The 22,502-nt window shown below is 44.7% G+C and overlaps 1 protein-coding gene across 3 annotated transcripts in view; it reads left to right on the forward strand.

The window, feature by feature from the left end:
- The window catches only part of SLC23A2 (solute carrier family 23 member 2), a 56,214-nt gene that overhangs the window by 16,281 nt on the left and 17,431 nt on the right, over positions 1 to 22,502 (forward strand). For all 3 annotated transcript variants that reach the window (XM_065856640.2, XM_071799304.1, XM_065856641.2), the window contains 5 exons: positions 6,781 to 7,061; positions 7,647 to 7,745; positions 15,709 to 15,825; positions 17,426 to 17,583; positions 21,536 to 21,624. In XM_065856640.2, coding sequence (XP_065712712.1) covers positions 6,930 to 7,061; positions 7,647 to 7,745; positions 15,709 to 15,825; positions 17,426 to 17,583; positions 21,536 to 21,624 — 595 coding nt within the window. In that variant the 5' untranslated portion in view covers positions 6,781 to 6,929. The remainder of the gene's footprint in view (positions 1 to 6,780; positions 7,062 to 7,646; positions 7,746 to 15,708; positions 15,826 to 17,425; positions 17,584 to 21,535; positions 21,625 to 22,502) is intronic.

The following is a 22,502-nucleotide window of genomic DNA, read 5'->3' on the forward strand; positions in this document are numbered from 1 at the left end:
ACTCCACCGCTGCCCTGGGCAGCCTGTTCCAATGCCCAACAAGTATTTCAGTTATTTTTGTTTAGAATCACACCCTAAATAAGCTCTTATTTAATAATTCGAGTAACCAAACATACAGTTTCTGAAAGCTGGGAGATCCTTTGTTAAACATCTCATTCAGCCGGGTTTAAGTTCTCAACGAGCTCATTCACACAGGAAGTTAATGAGATTTTAGCTAATGTGCTTTAAATCAGTGCAGGGTTTGAGCTGGGCAGGACTTTGTGCAGACATGCCCTAATAACGTGGGTCACTCGTTAAGACGCACAGTTCTGGATGGCAGTCAAAATACCAACTACTTAAAAATTCATTAGCACCTACAAAGAATATGTTTGTGCTTTGAAGACGGACTTGGAAGTGAGAAACTAACTCCAGACCGAAACATCTTAAAGTGTCCGTCGACTCTTGTTTAAAACCTAAATATTAGGAACTTGGGGCATATTTAGCAGTGTTTTGTCAGCTTGTGCTGCAGGTAAAGGGAAATGTCTTTTTGTGTAGTGCTGTGTTTGGAATTTGAAGTCTACTTGTCTATTTTGAAGTGTGGAGATGGTTTGCTCGTGAGTGAAGGGGGGGAATCTCCGTAGCATTTAAGGGCATGGTAGCAATTCAGCGCGGTTTTATTCCATGGGAAGCAGCTCCGGGTGCAAGAGGCACCTGGTGAAGACAAATCACCCACGTTTTTTTCAGACCAAAGAGGCTCAGTTTCCAAACAGCCCCAGGAAAAGCTTCGCTTCAGACTCAAGCCAGACGATGGTTTTGTACATGTAGCAACAGAAGACAAAGTGTGGGTGCTGTGCAGCTTTTTTCCCATCTCTGAGATGGTCAAAATCCCCTGGAAAGTTGAAAACATGCTCTTGGGGAACACCTACGGATCTGGAAGGCTTTGTGGGGTAGAGGAGCTCACACGTACCATATCCAGGTACCGATCTGGAGGTGGGATCCTCGTGGCCAGAGCTGTGAAGCAACTGAACTTTGATTGCATCATGTTAAATACTTTATTAGCCTCCCTGATGAGATACTTGTTGATGAATCCTTTGAAACGGCGAGGACCATTTTGCTTTGTAGGAAAACACCATGCAGCTTTTTGGACAACTTTGAGTGGGAAAGTTGCTGTTCTTTCAATTGCTTGTAATTTAGTCGTGAATATTTTTAAACACCCTTGATAAGCTATTGTTTCGTTTTTAACAATTTCTCAGAAACACGTTTCTCAGGCTTAACTGTATTGATGCTGTTAAATAGATTATGGCAAGCAGACTGGAGAATGAAAGGGGGAATCTTGTTCTAAGGGTCTTTTAGGATTAAAAAGAGGATTTTGTAAAAGTGAGGACACGTAGAAATACAAACCGTGGTGCCTGTAAGTCCCATGTGATGCACAGAACACAAGGTGAGTCTGTTTTGTGAATACCTTAATGGCACAAAATCACTACAGAAATTTTGTATGGCAGGCATAACTAGACCTACTAGCAATCTGGAAAAAGCTGTTGTTCCATAATTTAACTGGGAATTGCCCCACTTTTGTGTTGAATGGTGTGTCTGGCCAGGGGTAGCTGTACCCCCTAAGTAAACTGGTCTAACTGGAGCCTCCACAAAGTTCCTTCATTACCTTGAAAGCTCAGAAGCACTCGCTGTTTCCCTCATCGGTTTGGTACAGTGTTTCCAGTGAAGGAATCTCTTAAAACTTCCCCAATGTCTTGGCATCCCCCCCCGCAGCCGTCTGCATCTCCCAGGATACATCAGACCCAGTCTGAATGTCTGTCTGTCTGTCTGTCCCCTTCCGTGTCCCTTGGAGAACATCAGCTGGACACCAAACCGTGAGCAGTTTCTCTTTAATATGTCCCTAAGTGTTATGGAGTAGTAGTAGCTGCTTGGCCTAAATGCACTTTTTTAAACTAAACAGAGTAGTTGTGCTGCATTTGTTGCTGGCTTAATTTCTTTGTGGCTGTTTGACACTACAGGAACTGAGAGTTTATCTTCTTTAAAACCGGTTTTATCTTCTGCTCAGACTTGGTGCATTTTAACAATAAGATATCCTGATGTGCAGGGAGTTCAGGTCCCTTTCCCCATCTCTGTGATTTGCCTTTTGCCAAATTATCATCTCAGACGTATAGGATGCCTTGATTTGTATATAAACACACAGTGTGCTTGAGTTTCAGAGACCTCAGACACTTGAAACACCCACTGGAGACAGTGGAACTGCAAATGTATTGTTGTGGTTCAGGTTATTCACCTCAGGTGTTCTGCATTTATTGAAAATTTAGGTGAAACTATGCTTAATTGATGCAAAATGGGACAATTTCTACCTGAGCATCCTCTCTGCTCGCAGGAGAAAGTTGTTGTTATTCAGGTGAGTCTGACACCTGGTTACAGATGATAAATTGAAGGCTGTAATTAAGCTGTCACATTAGTTTGATTCTAATCTCAGTGTATGCAACAGGCTGAGCTCTCTTGGCTCTTCGACCGTCTGTAAAAACCAGAAGGATCCGGGTTGGATCCACCACCGCTCCCTCCTCGGGATGCTGTGACCTGTCCTTACCAGGTGACAAACCCGCCCCGGTGACCGCGGGAGCTGTTCCATCAGGTCACTCCACACAACGTTCCATCCCCGCCGTGTTTTACAACCACTCTGTTGTGCTTCCTTGATGAATATTTCCCTTGCGCAGCAGCGCGGGGCCACCAAATGTAGGGCAGGTCCTGATTTTCCACGGTCAAGGTGGAGAGGGGGGGACCGCAGGTACTGATTAATTAGTTCATTTGGTTTGACCCATACCATGCAAAGAGATAGAAGGAATACACTTATTTTTCATACGAGCTCGAATACTCCTTGTATCTCTTTCACCAGCTGGTTTACTTGTCGTCGCAACCTCCTCCAGCAGAGCTTAGCGTTGGATGGAAAGCAATACAGCAAACCACAGCTTTAAAGTACCCCATTTGTGTTTGCATTTCTGCTGCTTTATAGATCGATAAAACATTTGTGACTGTGCATTGTAATTTGTTTAAAGACAAGAGGCGCTCCCTTGGTAAAATAGAAAATGTGGCGTAGCCGTGAAAATGCCGAGTGTTGTGTCAAACCAGACGCTCCTGTAGCTTCGTGTCCTGTGCGGATGGCACCAAATCGGGAAGATTTGTGTGTTGGAGAAAAGCAAACGTGTTGAAGATGCAGATGGACCTTTCCCCGCAATGGGTGAGGAGGGTTTACCTCCCGTGAACTTGCACCTGGCCTGTCCCTGTTTTTCTAGATCCTCATCTTATCTGAAGGGCTGTAAACCCTGTCAGCTTTGGACCCTCGGGGTTAATCATGTATGAGCGCTGGAGATCGTTTGGTGTAGAAGAAGATGAATGTTAATGAGTATCCTGGTGGAAATTTCACTTGTAGCCTTTCCATTTGATCCACGGCGGCAGATAATTCATTGTACTGTGAGTACCTGGCTGATGAATGAGTTTTATCTCTTTTTACATGACTTTTCAGCCTCTCCTCTATTGGATTTGTTACAGAGGGCTATAAAATGTCTGAGACACCCTGTTTAGCTGTGCTCACTTGGTGGGATAAGAGGTTTGATAAAGAATTATCTCTTTCATATAACCTGATCTCCAGAAAGATTTCTGTTTCAATTTGACGCTTCTGATTGCGGAATCAAAGTATTCCGAAAATCTCTGGTTATCGTCTGTGCCGTGAAGTGTGGGTTTGATTGCTGAGTAGTAGGAAGAAGTAAGAAAGAAGAGTTTGGAAATCTGTTCTCCTTGTTTTCCCTGGGCTGTCCCCCCAACACAGAATGCATGTAATGATTTTGTGTGTGTATATATGTGTACACACACACTCCCTCTCTAGGAAAAGTAGCAGATGAGGCTATTTCTGTGTATTAATTTGGAATCGTTTGTCCGTGATCACCTGGGAACCCTTATCACACGCTATTTTTCCAGCTCTCAGGAATTAATACAAGGTGCAGTTTATTTCTCTACCCTCCTGATGCAATTCCCTGGAACAATTGCGAGCAATGATCACATCTTTGGGAAGATAGCAGCCTGACTCTTTTGCAACACCACGTAAAATAGGATTAGATGGTCTTTTTTTCTTTTGCACCCATGGAGATGCTGTTTAATGCTAACTAAGAAGCTTATCGTGCCCAAATACCTTAAACCAGATCTGAACGACGGCTTTGCTGCTGGGACTCTTAGGCCAGGGTTTTCTTGGCATGGTTGTGTTTGTTCGGGACGTGTAGTTTGGCCCTTTCCCTTTTCCTTTCCAATCTAAGGTGATAACGCTGCCAGAGTAAACTACGCCGTGCTAAACTACACCAGGTTCCAGTGTAAGTTGGGGAATGACCTGTTAGAGAGCAGTGTAGGGGAAAGGGACCTGGGGGTCCTGGGGACAGCAGGGTGAGCATGAGCCAGCACTGGGCCCTTGTGGCCAGGAAGGCCAATGGTACCTGGGGTGGGTTAGAAGGGGGTGGTCAGTAGGTCAGAGAGGTTCTCCTGCCCCTCTGCTCTGCCCTGGGGAGACCACAACTGGACACAATATTCCAGGTGTTCCTTCCTCAGCTCCAGAAGGACAGGGAACTGCTGCAGAGAGTCCAGCGCAGCCACCAAGATGCTGAAGGGAGTGGAGCATCTCCCGTGTGAGGAAAGGCTGAGGGAGCTGGGGCTCTGGAGCTGGAGAAGAGGAGACTGAGGGGGGACCTCATTCATGTTCACAGAGATCTAAAGGGGCAGTGTCAGGAGGATGGAGCCAGGCTCTTCTCGGTGACAACCAGTGACAGGACAAGGGGTAATGGGTTCAAACTGGAACACAGGAGGTTCCACTTATATTTGAGAAGAAACTTGTTCCTGGTGAGGGTGTCAGAGCCTGGCCCAGGCTGCCCAGGGAGGCTGTGGAGTCTCCTCCTCTGCAGACATTCAAACCCGCCTGGACACCTTCCTGTGGAACCTCAGCTGGGTGTTCCTGCTCCATGGGGGATTGCACTGGATGAGCTTTCCAGGTCCCTTCCAACGCCTCACATTCTGGGATTCTGTGTCTCCATCACTGATTTTCTTGGAGAATAAAATATGTCTACATTGAGAGAAAACAGCACTCCAGAGGTCCCCCAAACCTTTTTCTTCCTCTAACCCGTTCACATCACCTCTCAGACCTGCATTTGAGATGGACTTTTATATAAAGATTTGAGGAGACATCGCAAATCTCAGCAGCACAGAAACTGATTTAAAGATGTTATTTGTGTCCGGAGATTCGCACTTTTGAAGGGGATGTCTGTGGTTATTGGAAAAATAGGAATGTGTTTGCAGAATGGTGTGAGGGCAAGTTCTGGAACTGGTCCTTAGTCTTAATTCAAATGAAAGATAATTAATATGTACATATATTTTCTCTCTTGAGAAGTTACATCGCTTTGAAAGATTCATCTCTTTCACCTGAAGTAACCCGAATTTTCTAGCGAACGGGCAATTAACAGTTATTAAGAGTTTCGAAAATATTAGTACTCTAATTTTTCAAACAGCCCCAAATTGCCCTGAGCAGAAGGGGCTTTGTCAAGTTTCATTATGATTGCAATAGCAGTCGCTGTTCCAGCTGCTGGTGTTTCCCTGAGCAGCATTTTGGAAGAAGGGAGAGTTAAAAAACCCAAACCCTCCTTTTTTTCGCTTTCTAATAAATACACAACGGTGTTTCTGAATGTCCATTAGCTGCGTTTCCACCTCAAGCAATTAAGTCACAAACATCATTAACTTGCCTTTGAAGTAACGCCAGTGCGCGGCAGGTTTGGTTGCTTAATTACTTTCCTGGTTTTGCAGAAAACTTTGCTTAATATGATTCTGAAAAGGCCATTTTACAGGTTCTATCATGTCCTTTCACCTGGTGCTGTTTTATCTGGAGCTGTTTGGAGCTGCACTTTGGGTTTTGGAAGCACAAGGAACCACAGGTTGCAAAACTCGGTTTGGTGCAGGATTTTCTTTGCTTTCCTGTTGGAAGTTTAGGTTCAAATCTCTCCATTCATGTTCCTCACTCTTGGAAATGGCAAAAGTGTGAGTGACCATGGTTTAATTTAAGGAAAACTACAGCATAGTGACCCATATAGAAATGCAGAAATACAGTAAACTGTACAGTTTTTCCCATTCCTGTGCCAAAATAGTGGCGATATGAATTAAAATGCACATTTTTCTCCTGAAGTGGTCGCTTCGGCATCATCACGCAGATTATTTTAAATGTCCCTTGTGCAACTTGGGTGATTTCAGTTAAGGATGTTAGGCAGAAAAGGCTGTTTCTGGCTAAAATAGGCTCACTGTCCATCCCGTCCAAGCTCCCTGGGTGCTTTTTATTGAAAAATAAGTTGTTTTAAAAGGGAGGATTTAATTATACAGAGGTGAACTCGTGAATACAAATGTAGACTCTTTGAAGAAGCGCAAGCATTGTTTGCAGGGAATGTTCAGTAGCAAGCTGTTCCATGTAAATGTTCTCTGTTCATTAAGTTCTATGGAAATGACCATGAAATTGAAACAAAACCAGAGTTTAAATATACTATTAATAATTGACAACCACAAGAGAAGAAGGAGAGAATAATCACGGTATTCCCATCGGGAAGAACTGAAAATATCATCAGCTTTATCTTGAAATGATAATCTGCTAATTATCAAATCCAAAAGGAATTGTAAGAGTTGGTGAGTCACGAGCGTGAACAGGAACCAAGGCTGCGGGGCATGTGTGTTTGTACATCTGTCTTGCGTAATCAAGGAGAAATTAATTTGTCTCTTCAATTCTAGGTGCCGTCAATGCTAACGATACCTAAACGAGCCATCCTGATGTTCCAGCTGGATTACTGAGCGCTTTGGTGATCCCTGGAGGTGCCGCTGGTTGAATTATTGTCTGTGGTACCTGGCCTGTCATCCCAGGAGCATCCTCTGGGGGCTGTATGCAAGTCCTGGACATTCTGGAAACGATGGGGATCGGGAAGAACACCACGTCCAAATCCGTGGAGGCGGGAGGCTCAACAGAAGGCAAATACGAGGATGAATCAAAACATCCCACCTTTTTCACCCTGCCCGTAAGTACCAGTGCAGGTACCACAGCGTCAAGTGGCGTGAATCAGTTTTAACGCTTTGTCTAACCGTGTTGTACTAAACCTTTACATCCACAAGTAGTTAGTAAAGCATCTTTTGCTGCTTGTTTATGTATAAACGTGACCAGGTCTGTTGTCTGCAGTTATTTCAGGCGTGTGCTCCCAAGCAGTGCTGTGCACAGGACATTCAGTACCTGGGAAAGTTCATTATTAGAACAATTAACTGTCGTCCTGCAGAACACACCAGCCCCTGAGTTACTTGACTAAGGAAACATTTGTTTGTCTTCTTTTATTCATTCAGATTTTCAGTTGCATCATTCTGTTGTACATCTGTCTCTTAAGAGCTCTTGTAGTTCCCCCCACCCTCACTATCGAAACTTTGAGGAGCCTCATGTGATTTCTTTCAAGCTTCTGTACATTCCCAGACACGCTGTTGTAGAAATTACGGCTTGCCACGTTTTCTGACAAAATGTCAAAGGCAGATGTCAAGCACCAAGGGAGAAAACTGAGGTACGATTGCAGAAAAAAATGTGTATTGTAAGACCTTGCACTTCTTTTGTTTTGTTGAAGGTTGTGATAAATGGTGGAGCAACATCCAGCGGCGATCAGGATACAGAAGACACGGAGCTGATGGCCATCTATACAACAGAAAATGGCATCGCAGAAAAGGTACGTGGTGGTTTCTGTCTGGGTGAGAACTCATTCTTGCGTTTTCACAGGATCACACAGTGTCACAGAATGTCAGGGATAGGAAGGGACCTCGAAAGCTCATCCAGTGCAATCTGCCTCCCGGAGCAGGAACACCCAGATGAGGTTACACAGGAAGGCGTCCAGCACCTCTCCTAGTCGGCTCCTCCACCCTTTGCATCAGAAAGTTCTCGTCAAGGCACTGGAGGAACTTCCTAGACTGTGGTTGCTGGCCGAGTAGTCCTTCCAACAAACATCAGGGAAGTTAAAATCCCCCACCACAACCAGGGCCTGTGACTGTGAGGCTGCTCTCAGCTGTCTGTAGAGGCCTCATCCTCACCCTGATGAGGTGGCCTAGAAGAGACACCCACCACAGTATCACCCTTGCCAGCCTGCCCCTTAACTTTCACCCACAGACTCTCAACTCACTCCTCATCCGTGTCTGGACAATACTCAATACATTGTAGTTGCATAGAGAGCAACTCCACCACCACGCCTGGCTGGCCTGTCTTTCCTATAAAGGACACAGCCATCCATGAGCACATTCCAGTCATGTGTGCTGTCCCACCATGTCTCTGTAATTGCCTCTAGGTCATCATCTCCTGCCCTATCACAGGTTTCTCACTCCTCCTGCTTATTCCCTGCGCTGCACACATTGGTGTGCAGGCATTTCAGAGTGAGCTGAGCACACCGATTTCACCCCAGGGGTATGGGAGGCCTCCCAGCCTTCATCAGTTCTAGAGTGCTGCCCCACTGATGCAAGCCCAGCTACAACCCCACCCCGCTTTGAGTCCAGTTTAAAGCTCTCCAAATGAGCCCTGCTAATTCCTGTCCCAGCATCCTTTTGCCCCTGCGAGATAAACCTTTCCCCACATATCACTGTTTGGACTGGTGGCAGGTAAAACCAGCCATTATCAAAGAACCCAAAGCCGGGCCTGTAGCACCAGTCCTGTAGCCAATTGTTTACAGACTGAATTTTTCTATTCCCTCCCATATCATCACTCAAAACTGGAAGGAGGGAAGAGAAAATCACTGGAGCCCCAGACTCTTTTACCATCTGTCCCAAGGCCTTGAAATCTTTCTTCATTCCCCTCAGACTGCAGGATGCAGCTTCCTCCCCATCTCTCTGGAAGACCAGCAGTGGGCAGTAGTCCGTTGGGTGCACCAGGTTGGGGAGCGTCCTGGTGATGCTCCTGATTCCAGGTAGACTGCACACTTCCCTACGATGAGGGTCAACTCTGCAGATTGGGCCCTCTGTCCCTCTCAGAAGGGAATTGCCTACTACAATTACCCTTCTTTCTTTCTTATTTGAGGTGGTCTTGAGGCTCTGCCTCTTTCTATGTGACCTTGTAGGCAGGCCTTGCACCACATCCTCACCTACCTCCTCTTCAAGATCCAGGGCCTCAAACCTATTACAGAGGGGCACCTGGGGAAGTAAAGCAGGTAGGGAGGAGGATTGCCCACGGCCCCAAAGTGGAACCTGCTTCCAACCCTCGTCATCTTTTCTGTCCCCTACCTCTGCTTGACAGGGCAGGGCTGTCTCAGGTCTTCTCCCTCTGCCCGGCAGGGCAAGGGGTCCATTACCTTTGGGGGGTATCCCCCTGGAGCCTCTCTGAGTGGCACACCAGGGAGTTACTCCACCACTTCATTTCCTTTTCACACTCCCTGATGGTCCTCACTGTCTCAATCTCCTCCTTAAGCTTTACAACCATGCTGAGCAGATCTTGCACCTGCTCACACCTCACACAGGTGCCTTTCAGTTCTGTGATTTGTCCGCACTCGTTTTACTTGGCTGACATATTTTTATTCCTCTAATCAGACGTGCTGACTTGCAGATTGAGATCAGGCTTAGGGGAGTTGGGTCCTCATGACTCCTCTGGTCACAGATCTTGGTTGCAGAAAGTGGGCAATGAATGACTCAGCAAACATTAGAAGCACTTAATGCACTTTGACCTGGCACCAAAATTCACAATATGCAATTTTTTTTATTTCTTCATTTCCATGGGCCTTTTGCATAGTTTCCCTCCTAAGGTCATTCTGTTCTGTTCTTCAGTTCTTAACTTTTTTCTGCTTTTAGTCAAGTTAACTGGTGGTGGTGGCCACATTCAAAAGTGGGAACTCTTCCACTCTCCCAATTTCTTCCAAGCTTAAACCTCATAAATTGAAGTTTTCTAATCCTTCTTTCAAGTAAGTGGGTGTTTATAATTATTTGACAACAGCTTTGTGAATGAAGTTCAGGTCTTTCGTTAAAACCCTTGAACATTTTTCCTTAAGGTAACGATGATTGTGTCTTAGCTGTTCAGAAAGACCCAGTTGAGGCCTCAAATGAGACCAATTTGTGATTTTTGCATCTTTTTTCTCAGTTCCATCATTCCTCAAGCTTGTTCAATTACAATATTGCAAGAAGAGACAGTGTGAATTTGATTTCTTTTGTTCAAAATAAGAGGATTACAGTAAATCTGAACAGCACGTTCTGAAGCGTTTATACCTAATTGGCTTTGTGTTTAAGCATTATCTCTGAAAAACCTCAATTTGACCACAATTTTCAGATGTCAGAATTGGAACAAGAACAAAAACTCTTGATTCCAAGTCATGCTGCTCGTTCCTATGAGACTGTAACTTCTCTTGGGGCAAGGGTGATATCAAAGTGATCAGACATCAAAATTCATGCCTGAATTTGATTGAAAACGAAATGGGTTATTCTGACAAAGGTCTTGTAGTGTGACGTTGTAGAAGAATGTTGTGAATGTCAGGAGGCGCCTTTGTACACTCTGTCTCTTACAAACAGTCTGTCTGTACATCTTGAATACATCTCAACTCCCATCCCGATCACGCTGATAGTTTAACGGACACATTTTGGCAACTCTTGACACACATGAGTCTGTGATGCCCGATTTCTAGACCATGCTCAGACTAGTGCGGAGAGACACAATCTGATAAAGGCTTGAGCAAAAGGTGTCGGGGTGAAATTGTGCAACTCAGATGAACCACCTCCAGACATTAACACGTGTCTTCATGGCCTGTTTTTACCAAGCAAATATTTTGCTCCCTTCCGCTTGATCCGTGTGATCAGAACTGGAAATGACGGGTGATAATTCACCTTGTAGAGACCATGAGTTTTAATCAACCAGATCTGCTCGAGTTAAACCTTTGCTGTGGCCTGCAGGGAATGTCGCAATTAACAGCCTCATGTATTATCAAGTTTTTGAGGCTACTATTTCTGGTAATCTGAGCAAACCTCCTGCTTTTTGCTTAAGCATGCTTCATCCCAGAATCCCAGAATGTCAGGGGTTGGAAGGGACCTGGAAAGCTCATCCAGTGCAATCCCCCCATGGAGCAGGAACACCCAGCTGAGGTTCCACAGGAAGGGGTCCAGGCGGGTTTGAATGTCTGCAGAGAAGGAGACTCCACAACCTCCCTGGGCAGCCTGGGCCAGGCTCTGACACCCTCACCACGAACAAGTTTCTTCTCAAATTTAAGTGGAACCTCCTGTGTTCCAGTTTGCACCCATTGCCCCTTGTCCTATCACTGGTTGTCACTGAGAGGAGCCTGGCTCCATCCTCCTGACACTGCCCCTTTAGATCTCTGTGAACATGAATGAGGTCACCCCTCAGTCTCCTCTTCTCCAGCTCCAGAGCCCCAGCTCCCTCAGCCTTTCCTCACACGGGAGATGCTCCACTCCCTTCAGCATCTTGGTTGCCCTGTGCTGGACTCTCTGCAGCAGTTCCCTGTCCTTCTGGAACTGAGGGGCCACAACTGGACACAATATTGCAGGTGTGGTCTCCCCAGGGCAGAGCAGAGGGGCAGGAGAACCTCTCTGACCTACTGACCACCCCCTTCTAACCCACCCCAGGTACCATTGGCTTCCTGGCCACAAGGGCCCAGTGCTGGCTCATGGTCACCCTGCTGTCCCCAGGACCCTCAGGTTCCTTTCCCCTACACTGCTCTCTAATAGCTCATTCGCCAACTTACACTGGGTTGTTCCTGCCCACATTCAAGACTCTACACTTGCCCTTGTTCTATTTCATTCAATGTTTCCCTGCTCAACTCTCCAGCCTGTCCAGGTCTCTGATGGCAGCACAGCTTCCAGTGTCACCACTCCTCCCAGCTTGGTGTCACCAGCAAACTTGCTGACAGTCACTCTATTCCCTCGTCCAAATCATTGATGAATATATTGAATAATCCCGACCCCAGCACTGCCCCCTGAGGCTCTGCACTGGATCCAGGCCTCAACTGGACTCTGCCCCATTGACCACGACTCCCTGGCTTCTCCCCTTCAGCCAGTTCGCAGTCCACCTCATGTGCACACTGATTTTGTTCTTGGCTTTCCGTTCAAAAAAGTGAATGCAAATGGATAAAAAGCCTTTGACAAAGGGGACTGCAATGCACTTAATTGCTGGACGATGCCCCAATACATTGTCTCTCAATATTTCTTAACTGAAACAATAAACTATTAGCCCAAATGAGAAATAACTGTATTGCTGCATCCCTATAAACAATGCCATGGTGCTTGTTGCTTAATAGAATTAATTTGAACATGTTGTCAGCTCTTTATTTAAGAATTTCTCTAAACGGCTTGTTCGCCACAGTTAATCAGGGTTTTTTTGGTACTTCATAGCAGAGTGTTCATCTTGCACTGCTGTTGGGCTTTGCTTCTTTGAATTTTGGGGTGGGTTTATTCTGGTTTTTGTTCCGTTTTTCCCCAACATTTTTGCTACATCTTTACCTCTGTCTCACTTCCCACCCCGCCTTTATACTCATTCTGTTTTTTACCTTTCATTTTTGTGTTGTCCCACCTTTGGCCAGTTAAAAGTAAGAAGAACGCATTAGTCTCAGATGGGTATCTCACTCTCCAAGGTGCAGTTAATTCCCAGTTTACTTGGCAAGCACCAGCACGTGGTCAGTGCCTTAAACCAGCAGCCACACGCTTGAGCAATGAGGGGGCCGGTGACTCCCCAGTGACTTTCAGTGGGCTGACCCGACCTCACCCTGCTCTCACATTCCTCATTTGGGCTCTTTTATATCATTTCACTGTAGCCATTATCTGCTAAAAGTTTGGTCAAGGCAAAAACTTCCTCTCCCAAAGCAGAACAAGTCTGGCTTTTGGAGGAAATGATATCCTGGATCGTTTTTAATCTGAACACATTGCTGTGTGTGACAGACATTGCTGTGCTAATTATGCTGTAAATTTTGAAACTCCTTTGTTGGAAGACCGATAAACTTCACTTAAATGATTTAGCAGTTGTTGATCTGTTTTCTATGATGAGTCGACTTGTTCCTAGACCTGGCGCCTGCTCATCTTTTTGTTCTTTGCAGACAAACGTAGACATAAATGGAACCACATATGAAAAGCTCTTTCAGGACTAATAAACTTGCGTGTGCCGTGGTCATCCTGATAGAAAAAGGTTGTTGTTTCTGATTTCTACTGCCCGAAGAAGAGGGGAAGTAGACTAGACTAGGCTAGACTAGAGTAGACTAGGCTAGACTAGAGTAGAATAGAGTAGACTAGGCTAGAAAAGAAAGTGCAGGAGTTCAGGAATCTATGTGATGTGACCTCCTCAGTCCTGTGAAGAAAAACAAGTGTTTGGCACTAGGTGGAACAGTTAAGTAGCCCCTGAGATATTGGTTTGGAAATGCTAGAGAAGAGGCCGAAAGTTGGGTTTTCAAAAGGCAAGGACTGAAACAGAACCACCAATCTGTGCAGATCACTTAGTGGGTTTTTAGAACACCTCATATCCTGCATGGGAACATCATGAGCTTTGAAAACCCCATTTCTGTCTGTGGAAGAAGGAGTCGTGCCGCTTGCTCAGTGCACCATAGCCAGGTGGGAAATAGCCCCGGTTTGTTCTCCTACATCTGCGCTGCTCTTTGGGTGGCTTCAGGATGCCAACGGTGACGTGATTCATGCAGCAAACAGTTAATTTCTGCTGACACCTCGCTGTTCCTGCCTCGGGAGCAGATGTTGTAATCGTTCTTTCTTCCTTCGTGACCTCTGAGAGTGGGTGACGACCTCTTAGTCAAAATGTTGAATAAACAGGCAGCATCACTGGTGAGCAAAGTTCTCAGGCAGGGCATATGTTGCAGTGAAATAAAAGAGAGGTGAGGCAATCGTACGCGTATTTTTATAGATATAGGTGTATGTGTTTGTATAGTTTCTGAGGAAAGGTTAACAAAACTGTTTTGTAACAACAGAAAGTATCCCAAGAGCTTCTCTAGGTGAATCTTGGTTTTCCTGAGCAAGTTCTCAGAAGCCTCTAGTGATGCTAAATATCCATAACCCTGTTGGCTGTTGAGTCTTCCTCCTCCTGCCCATCTGAGCGGGTCAGACCTTGGTGTCCTGCCTTGGATCCACACGTAATCACATTGTTGTGCAGATATTCGCCTGTTTTCCAAAGGCCCAGTTAGAGACAAGACACGTACGGTTTCACTGTCGCTCAGCACTCGCCTTCCAGCATGAGGAGAAGCTCTAAAATTCAAGTCTTTGATTCTTTACATTTGTCATTTTTAGAGATTCAATTCAGCAGAGCAGCCTTTCAGCTTTCAATCCAATTAAAAGATTGATGTCAGTGCTGCAAATCAGCAAGATGAGTTGTGCAGTCAACAGTTTCCCTTAATCCTCTGTGTAGGACCCACACTTTAGTTCAGCTCATCCTGGTGAGCAGATTGCTCGGTGCTTAACGACTCTTCTGAAATTAGCGCTTCTGCATTTCCCTTTTCCACCGTAATACCCTCGACCTTTCCCATAGTGCTGTGGTCGTTTACTCTCCCTCAATTTGAATTAACCCGCTGGCATCGATTTTCCCAACAGGAATCGGAGGGAGGTACCGTGGGTCAGGTTTCCCTGGCCTTGGCGATGATAAACCACGTGGAGATTATCTAAGCACGAACTGCGGTTGTATTGTGATTTTTGAAGAAGTAAAGGCCACTTGAGGCACAGTCACGAGTCTGGCAAAGTTGTTGGTCTTTGTGTAAGGCTACTCCACATGAGTTTGTTGTGTTCGAGTGGGGATTAGGTCAGCGCCGTGGTTATATAAGGGATTTCTTTGGATAGTTGAGCTGAAATGATAAAACGCGATACTTCCTCCTGCTTTTATTGTTGGTATTTGGGCTTTGGAGCAATTGTGGGTTTGTTTGCAGGAATTTCAAAACCAGAGCGTTGGAACAAAGCGATTCCGTGTAGTCTTAAAGAAGAAATTATTGCACTGAATCATTTTTTAAATGGAATATCAGTGGGGATTTTGATGTCTGTGTATGTGTGGTCAGTTGTGTGTTAGTTCTCCGCAAATTAGGACACAAGGCAGGCCCGAGTGTGGACTCGCTGAAATTCCTGTCCCTGTTAATATAAATTGGCCGTGGATATGTTCAGTTATAACATTTAGCGTTTTTCTTGACTGTTTGAATGTGGGATGGGAGCAAAAATTATAAATCTCATGGCTTGAAAAAGGTTAACCCAGACTGAAATTGAGTAAGAATGAAGGGGGGAAGCAATTACTGTAATAAGGAACTCTCTTGCCTGTGATTTTGGTTTCTTATGCAAGGATGGCCATTCTGCTTTAAAAATAGCTATTGTTGACTCTTCTACTTAGTTCTGATTCTTCCTTTTTTTCTTGTTTTTTAGTAGCCAGGTCTGTCATGATAATGCCATTATTGGCAGCTTTTGCCTGCCAGATCAGTTGTATCATAAACGGACAATTGTGTTGGTATAAGTAAGCAGGGAATCGCTTACAGAAGTACATGTGCTTGGTACAAACGCAGTAGCTACAGCTGAGCTCGGCAGAGGTGGAAAAGGCTTTAAAAATGTAACGTATCAGTATGGTTTGGGAATATTATACCAAACTGGGAGTGTTATACCAACCTTGGAGCATATAGGAACGGCCGGATAGTTCATATTGGGTTTATTCCTGTGTGACCCGCTGTTGTTTCTTGTGTCCCCCCATCACAACAGAGCTCGTTGGCAGAGACGCTGGACAGCAGCGGCAGTTTAGACGCACAGAGAACTGACATGATTTACACTATTGAAGACGTTCCTCCGTGGTACCTCTGCATATTTTTGGGCTTACAGGTACGTTTCAAAACAGCTATAATATTTTTTTCTCTAACTTTTAAAGCTTGTTTAGCGTTTTGTGTGTCACAGAATCCCAGAATGTCAGGGGTTGGAAGGGACCTGGAAAGCTCATCCAGTGCAATCCCCCCATGGAGCAGGAACACCCAGCTGAGGTTCCACAGGAAGGTGTCCAGGCGGGTTTGAATGTCTGCAGAGAAGGAGACTCCACAACCTCCCTGGGCAGCCTGGGCCAGGCTCTGACACCCTCACCAGGAACAAGTTTCTTCTCAAATATAAGTGGAACCTCCTGTGTTCCAGTTTGCACCCATAACCCCTTGTCCTGTCACTGATTGTCACCAAGAAGAGCCTGGCTCCATCCTCCTGACACTGCCCCTTTAGATCTCTGTGAACATGAATGAGGTCCCCCCTCAGTCTCCTCTTCTCCAGCTCCAGAGCCCCAGCTCCCTCAGCCTTTCCTCACACGGGAGATGCTCCACTCCCTTCAGCATCTTGGTTGCCCTGCACTGGACTCTCTGCAGCAGTTCCCTGTCCTTCTGGAACTGAGGGGCCACAACTGGACACAATATTCCAGGTGTGGTCTCCCCAGGGCAGAGCAGAGGGGCAGGAGAACCTCTCTGACCTACTGACCACCCCCTTCTAACCCACCCCAGGTACCATTGGCCTTCCTGGCCACAAGGGCCCAGTGCTGGCTCATGCTCACCCTGCTGTCCCCAGGACCCCCAGGTCCCTTTCCCCTACACTGCTCTCTAATAGGTCATTCCCCAGCTTACACTGGAACCTGGGGTTGTTCCTACCCACATGCAATACTGTACACTTCAATCCTACAAGCTTGATGGCATCATCCTCACTAGTAAGCAGGGCAGAGTAATTCTGTGCTCTGTGTGTGTCCTGCAGTGAGTAAACCTGGAGTAGTGAGCTGGACGCTCCTACCAGCTCAGCCACTCGTGTGCAGCAAAAGTTTGTTTCATCCCCTTTCTCTCTCAAATGGCAATAATATCTGTCCCACAGGAATGCTGAGAATTTCTTAATATCTGTAAAGTATGTTGAGATCTCCAAACAAACACATTCCAAAGCATCCTTTTTATTTCTGCCTCTCTTCAAGGACAGGCGGTTCTGTAGGGGATTTTATATTTCCCTGCGTTGTTGGACGTGGTGACTTGTGTTTGTTTGTTTGCTTAACGTATTTAGATTGAAAAAGAATTACTGAGTCCTTAGCTTCTGGTACTTGGGAGGTTATTTGCATCCTAGTTTGCGTGTGCTCTAAATTCATTTGTAAGCAAATGGTTTTTCACATGGTTGAAAGTGAATGGAGTTATTTATCTGCTTTTCTGGGTTAGAAGCTGTTTTGCGCACAGTTTCCTGGATACCTCCTCACCAAGAACAGCAGCCATGTGGCTGTGTAAATAACCTGGATTATCCTACAGAAATAGCGACCGTTAGCAACAGGGCATGGCAGGAAAATACTTGAAGAAACGCTTAGGACCAGGAAACAAGAGCTTTGGATCATTCAAAAGCGTCCAACACAGAAGATGCTCGTATATTGATTTACTTTCTTAATATTGGCTGCAGGACTAACGAAGCATTTTTCTTTTGCCAGCATTACTTAACGTGTTTCAGCGGAACGATAGCCGTGCCCTTTTTGCTCGCTGATGCCATGTGCGTCGGGTTTGACCAGTGGGCCACCAGCCAGTTGATCGGGACCATTTTCTTCTGCGTGGGCATCACGACGTTGTTACAAACGACTTTTGGGTGCAGGTGAGATGTGGGACTTGTTTCTAGTTGTTGAGCTGGTCCTTAAACATCTGTTGGGATTTCCTGGCTGCGGTCCGAGACCCAAGAGGTAGGTTGTCTTTGTTTTCCAAGGATGAACACGACCCAGAAGATAGCAGGTCAGATACGGGGCGGTTAGGCAAAGCTTTTGGAAAGCTGCTCCCAAAAAAAGGCGGGTCTGAAATCAGAGAAGATATTTGGAGGGCAAGAAAACACAGCATGGGATGGAGAGGGAAATCCGTGAGGACAGAGAAGGTATCTGTTCCCCAAAAATAAGACCTACCCCGAAAATAAGCCCTAGTTACAGCTCATATAAAAAGCCGATTTAAATAGTGCCCAGGCAGCTGTGCGTGTAAAAAAGTAATAAGTTTTTGGAGCAAAAATTAATATAAGCCCCTGTCTTATTTTTGGGGAAACAGGGTACAAGTGTTTTTGGGGGAGAGGAAAAATTCTTATACCTTAGTAAAGAGGAACCAACTTGGACATTTTTACCAGTTTGTTGAATGTTACCGTATTCTTGCCAGTATTTAAGTGGTTGTGATGAGTCCCACAGCAAATTGATGTGCGCTTGTCAAATTAAAAAGGTGGAGGAACCTTGAACTGACTCTTCCAATACAAATAAATGATTTGGTTTTATTTGTTAATTGCTCTGAGTTGAAGGTAATGAATTGGATTGGAAAGAAATACATGTTAGTGTAGCCTTATAGGGATACCCAGACAAAATGCACATTTTAAGAGCGTGCCCTCATATGGTTACCTGAACAATCCATGGGTCATTTAGTGCAATTTAAGAACAGTGCGAGCTGAAATCACAGTATCACAGTATGTTTGGGATTGGAAGGGACCTCAAAAGATCATCCAGTCCAATCCCCCTGCTGGAGCAGGAACGCCTGGGTGAGGTCGCACAGGAAGGTGTCCAGGCGGGCTTTGAATGTCTCCAGGGAAGGAGACTCCACAACCTCCCTGGGCAGCCTGTTCCAGTGCTCTGTCACCCTCACTGAGAAGAAGTTCTTTCTCAAATTTAAGTGGAACCTCTTGTGTTCCAGCTTGATCCCATTGCCCCTTGTCCTATCATTGTTTGCCACTGAGAAGAGCCTGACTCCATCCTCATGGCACTCACCCTTTATATATTTATAAACATTAATAAGGTCACCCCTCAGTCTCCTCTTCTCCAAACTAAAGAGCCCCAGCTCCCTCAGCCTTTCTTCATAAGGGAGATGCTCCACTCCCTTAATCATCTTGGTTGCCCTACGCTGGACCCTCTTGCATTCCAATAGAAAACGGACAAAGAACCCCACAATTTTTCAAGATTTATCTAAGAAACAGAATCTTTGGGTGGAAGAGTTATCTCAACAGGGCGGTGGATCACTTGCGGTCATAGATGAGCTTTTCATCCAAAAATTATCCAAACATTGCAGGTTTTCCAATGTAATCATTAGTCACTGTTTTAATTAGTTTTCTCGTCCTTTTCCTTCAAAAGAAGAACTTCCCTTATTATTTCATTTTATTGTACTGAACTTAGAAAATCATTCCGCTGTTTTGTATGAAAAGTTCATTCTGATAATCCCACCTCTGCCCTCCATGGTGGTTTCTTTATCCTTTTCAGCGGCTTCTCCTTGCACAGGTTTATACACTGAAGACTCAGTTGTGTTCGGGTCTTATTAAATGAGTGATCTTTAAGGAGAAAACTTCCGCGGTTGAGTGTTTTATAACCCTTTAACATGTGATTCTGGTTTTATGTAAGGGTGGGAATGCGCTATAGCAGCGACGTTCTCTAGATGAGGTTTTAAAGTATTCATTGGCAAGGCTGTCAGCTACCAAGTATTTCAGCAAATAAAGCCGCTATGGTTTCAAAAGGTCAAATTCCGCGGTTTAAAGGTCCTTAAAGATGGATTTAGCTCAATTACGAGGCGGAGTCGTTGTCACTTGGGTGCCCATACTAATTTTAGGAATTCAAGCTATTTATTAGGTTGTGTAATAAGCCAAAAGATTTGGCAAGGACTCAGAGTAATTAGGATGACTGAGACCATCCAATACAGCTTTAATACACTTGAAGGTTTTAGGTTTGTTGCTGTGCCTATCGCTACGTTGTCCGAGCCCTCTTCCATCTGTGTGAAATGTTAAGATAACAAAGACATTTCCAGATGCTTGAACTACATGAAAAACTCTGTCTTCACAAGGGCTGGTGCCACAATTGAGCAACTTCACAATTTAGATGTGAAATTAGAATGATATTCCCATTGTAAGCTGGTGGTACTTTACCCAGTTAGTAACATTTAGTAATGGGAAAGGTATTTTATAAAGTGGTGTTGCAAACCGCAGCTGTGTCTTCGCAAAGAGACTGATCTTGGTTGGCTGATTTTGAGTAGTAAGTTTCAAATTAAAAAGAAAATAGGCATAAATTCCACTCACACATGCAAAAACACACCTATTTTATTTTTATGCTTAGAAAAATATATATATATTTTGGGCTTACTGGTCCTTTTGGTAAATATTCCATGTTAACCGTTTTGTATAAAGGTTGAACAGGTCACATAGCAAGATGTGCTAAGATATACACAATATTTATGTGGATTATTTTATTTGATACAAACCTCACGCTCTGTACAACCAACTTCATCACCAAAGAATGTTTTTGCAATGTATATTTCCAAAATGATCGGGGGGCACGGAGTTCTGCGTAGGTGGGATGGAGGAGTAACAGCTTGTTACAGGTATTGCGCGTTTTGCCGTGGGCACCAACTCGCTCCGCGTGCTTAACGAACCTGGAAAAATAAGGTGAATCATTCACTCGTAGCCACCAACCGTTTCTTCACCAAAGATCCAGCTTTGATTTTTTGCCGGAAGAACCTTTGATGGGAATTTGTGACAGGCGGAGGGGGCTTAGGAGTTTTGGCTTTTTAATGCAGTTTGCAGTCGGTGGATCAGCTTTTTCGATTCCTCAAAACTCCTTTAAAATCACGGTTCAGCTGTTCTGACTTCCCGCCTGTGAACTTCACCATTAGTCAATGTTTTTGGGTTGATGTTTTTTATGAAGTATGTGTAGGATTATTTCCCCCTTCCTTGTGCCTTTTCTGATCTTTATCTGCATCTGCTCCCATCAGTTTTTGCCTTTGCCGGTGTTTGCACTGGCATCACTGCGGCTGTAAAACAGCCATAAACACGGTGCAGTGACCAGAGCCACAGGAGCAATTAAATGTTCCACATGTTGCAGTTTGTGATCTGCTATTGAAGAGAATCTTGTTACAATCCATTAATCGACGGTATTTATAGACTAGTTCAAAGTGCATCTCCTCTGTGGTTAAGTAACGCCTGAATAGATGTGATGTTGCACGCGCTACGATTGATCCAATAAATATGTAGTTGGTAGATGCTCTTTAGATCTTCAGCCTTTTGGGAAGTGTGAACACCAATGCTAAGAATGTCATCTTGAAATTCTTGTATTTATTGTCAGTAGCCACCTGGAACATCTAATCAGCTCTTATCAGCTGAATAGTTATTTACACGTTGGCTTCGAGGTGAATGTACAAATGAGTGCAGTGCTCGTCATGCGAAGGGAAGGTGTTGAGCATGCAGAGCGTGTGCTGCTCCATCCAAGAGCTTTTTGAATGCGGTGGGATGGTAAAAGCTGCACGTTCTGGTGCTTACATGAGGATCTGCATCTGTATCCTGGTTCTGCTACCAAGTCAAAAGCTTAAATCAAAGTCTGGTACCTACCAGGAATTACCTGTTATAGGTGTTGTATTAGTTAATGTGTGTAGCATCTTCTGTTTGGTCTTGGGTTTGTAGAGTTGTAGTATTCTTTTAAATCACTTCTTTTATTTCACCACCAATAAAAGCTGGTTTTGAGGGTGAGCCACCACCTCACTGCGATTGACACCCTGACCGTACCGTACCACCGAGAAACATCAGCGTCTCTTCTTTCCCTTTCCACCAGGTTACCCTTGTTTCAAGCGAGTGCTTTTGCGTTCTTAGCGCCTGCCAGAGCAATCCTCTCCCTGGAGAAGTGGAAATGTAATAATACAGGTAACTGTCATTTACACTCGTTCGGCTTTAAGTGACGAACGACCCAGATCACATACAGTGCAACTGCAAAACCGTTGGATAGGAAACTGCAATTAATGAGCAGGGAATAGAAGAAAATAAGATCTCTCTTTTTACAATATTAAAGCTTTGTGCCTTGATTCTTAAAATTGCCCTTGTTGAATTCTCTTGCTGGGTTTTTTTTTTTAATATTAAAAATGTTGACAGAAGAAATCTCTGAGTAGCATAAAACAATTCTGTTAACAACGTAGAGAAAGGCAGAAGGATTTTGTAAATGTTCCTTTGTGGTATTTGGAAATAGTGACTCCAGTCAAATCCTTTTTTAAGCTGAGTAGCAGGAAGCTTGAGCAATGTTCAGCATCACCTCAGGATCAGTATTTCCCTGTTTAGCTCATATCTGATGGGTTTTGCAGAGCAAGTTTGGACAATATTCGAATGTTAACTTGTTTTCAAGAAGAACCTTTGCTGTGTCTTGCTCTTGAACCTTTTAACCTTCCAGAGGTGTCACCACGGGTCAGTTCATCATTCAGTGAGTGACCTAAATTGGTGAACAGGAAACACTGGAGTACTGGATTCCTAGTTGAGGAATTCTCCATTCATCTCTTTATTGGAGTGGGAAAAGGATCCCTAATTGACCTTTCTTTCTGAAAGTTATGATTTTTTTCCACTTTGGTGCAGTGGGTAAAATTAGTGGTTAGCTCGTGGGGAATGGAAACGTGTTATTACTTGATTTGTAGCATTGCAGGACTTTTCGTCTGTGTAAATCAAGGCTTATTTGTCAGATGCAGCTTAAGGAGAGGTTTGGTTTGTATTAAATGATGGCAAAGTGGCCAAGGAATAAATACCCATGGTTTTTTCTT

This window comes from Patagioenas fasciata, chromosome 26 (assembly GCF_037038585.1).
Source record: "Patagioenas fasciata isolate bPatFas1 chromosome 26, bPatFas1.hap1, whole genome shotgun sequence".
Taxonomy (NCBI): Eukaryota; Metazoa; Chordata; class Aves; order Columbiformes; family Columbidae; genus Patagioenas; species Patagioenas fasciata.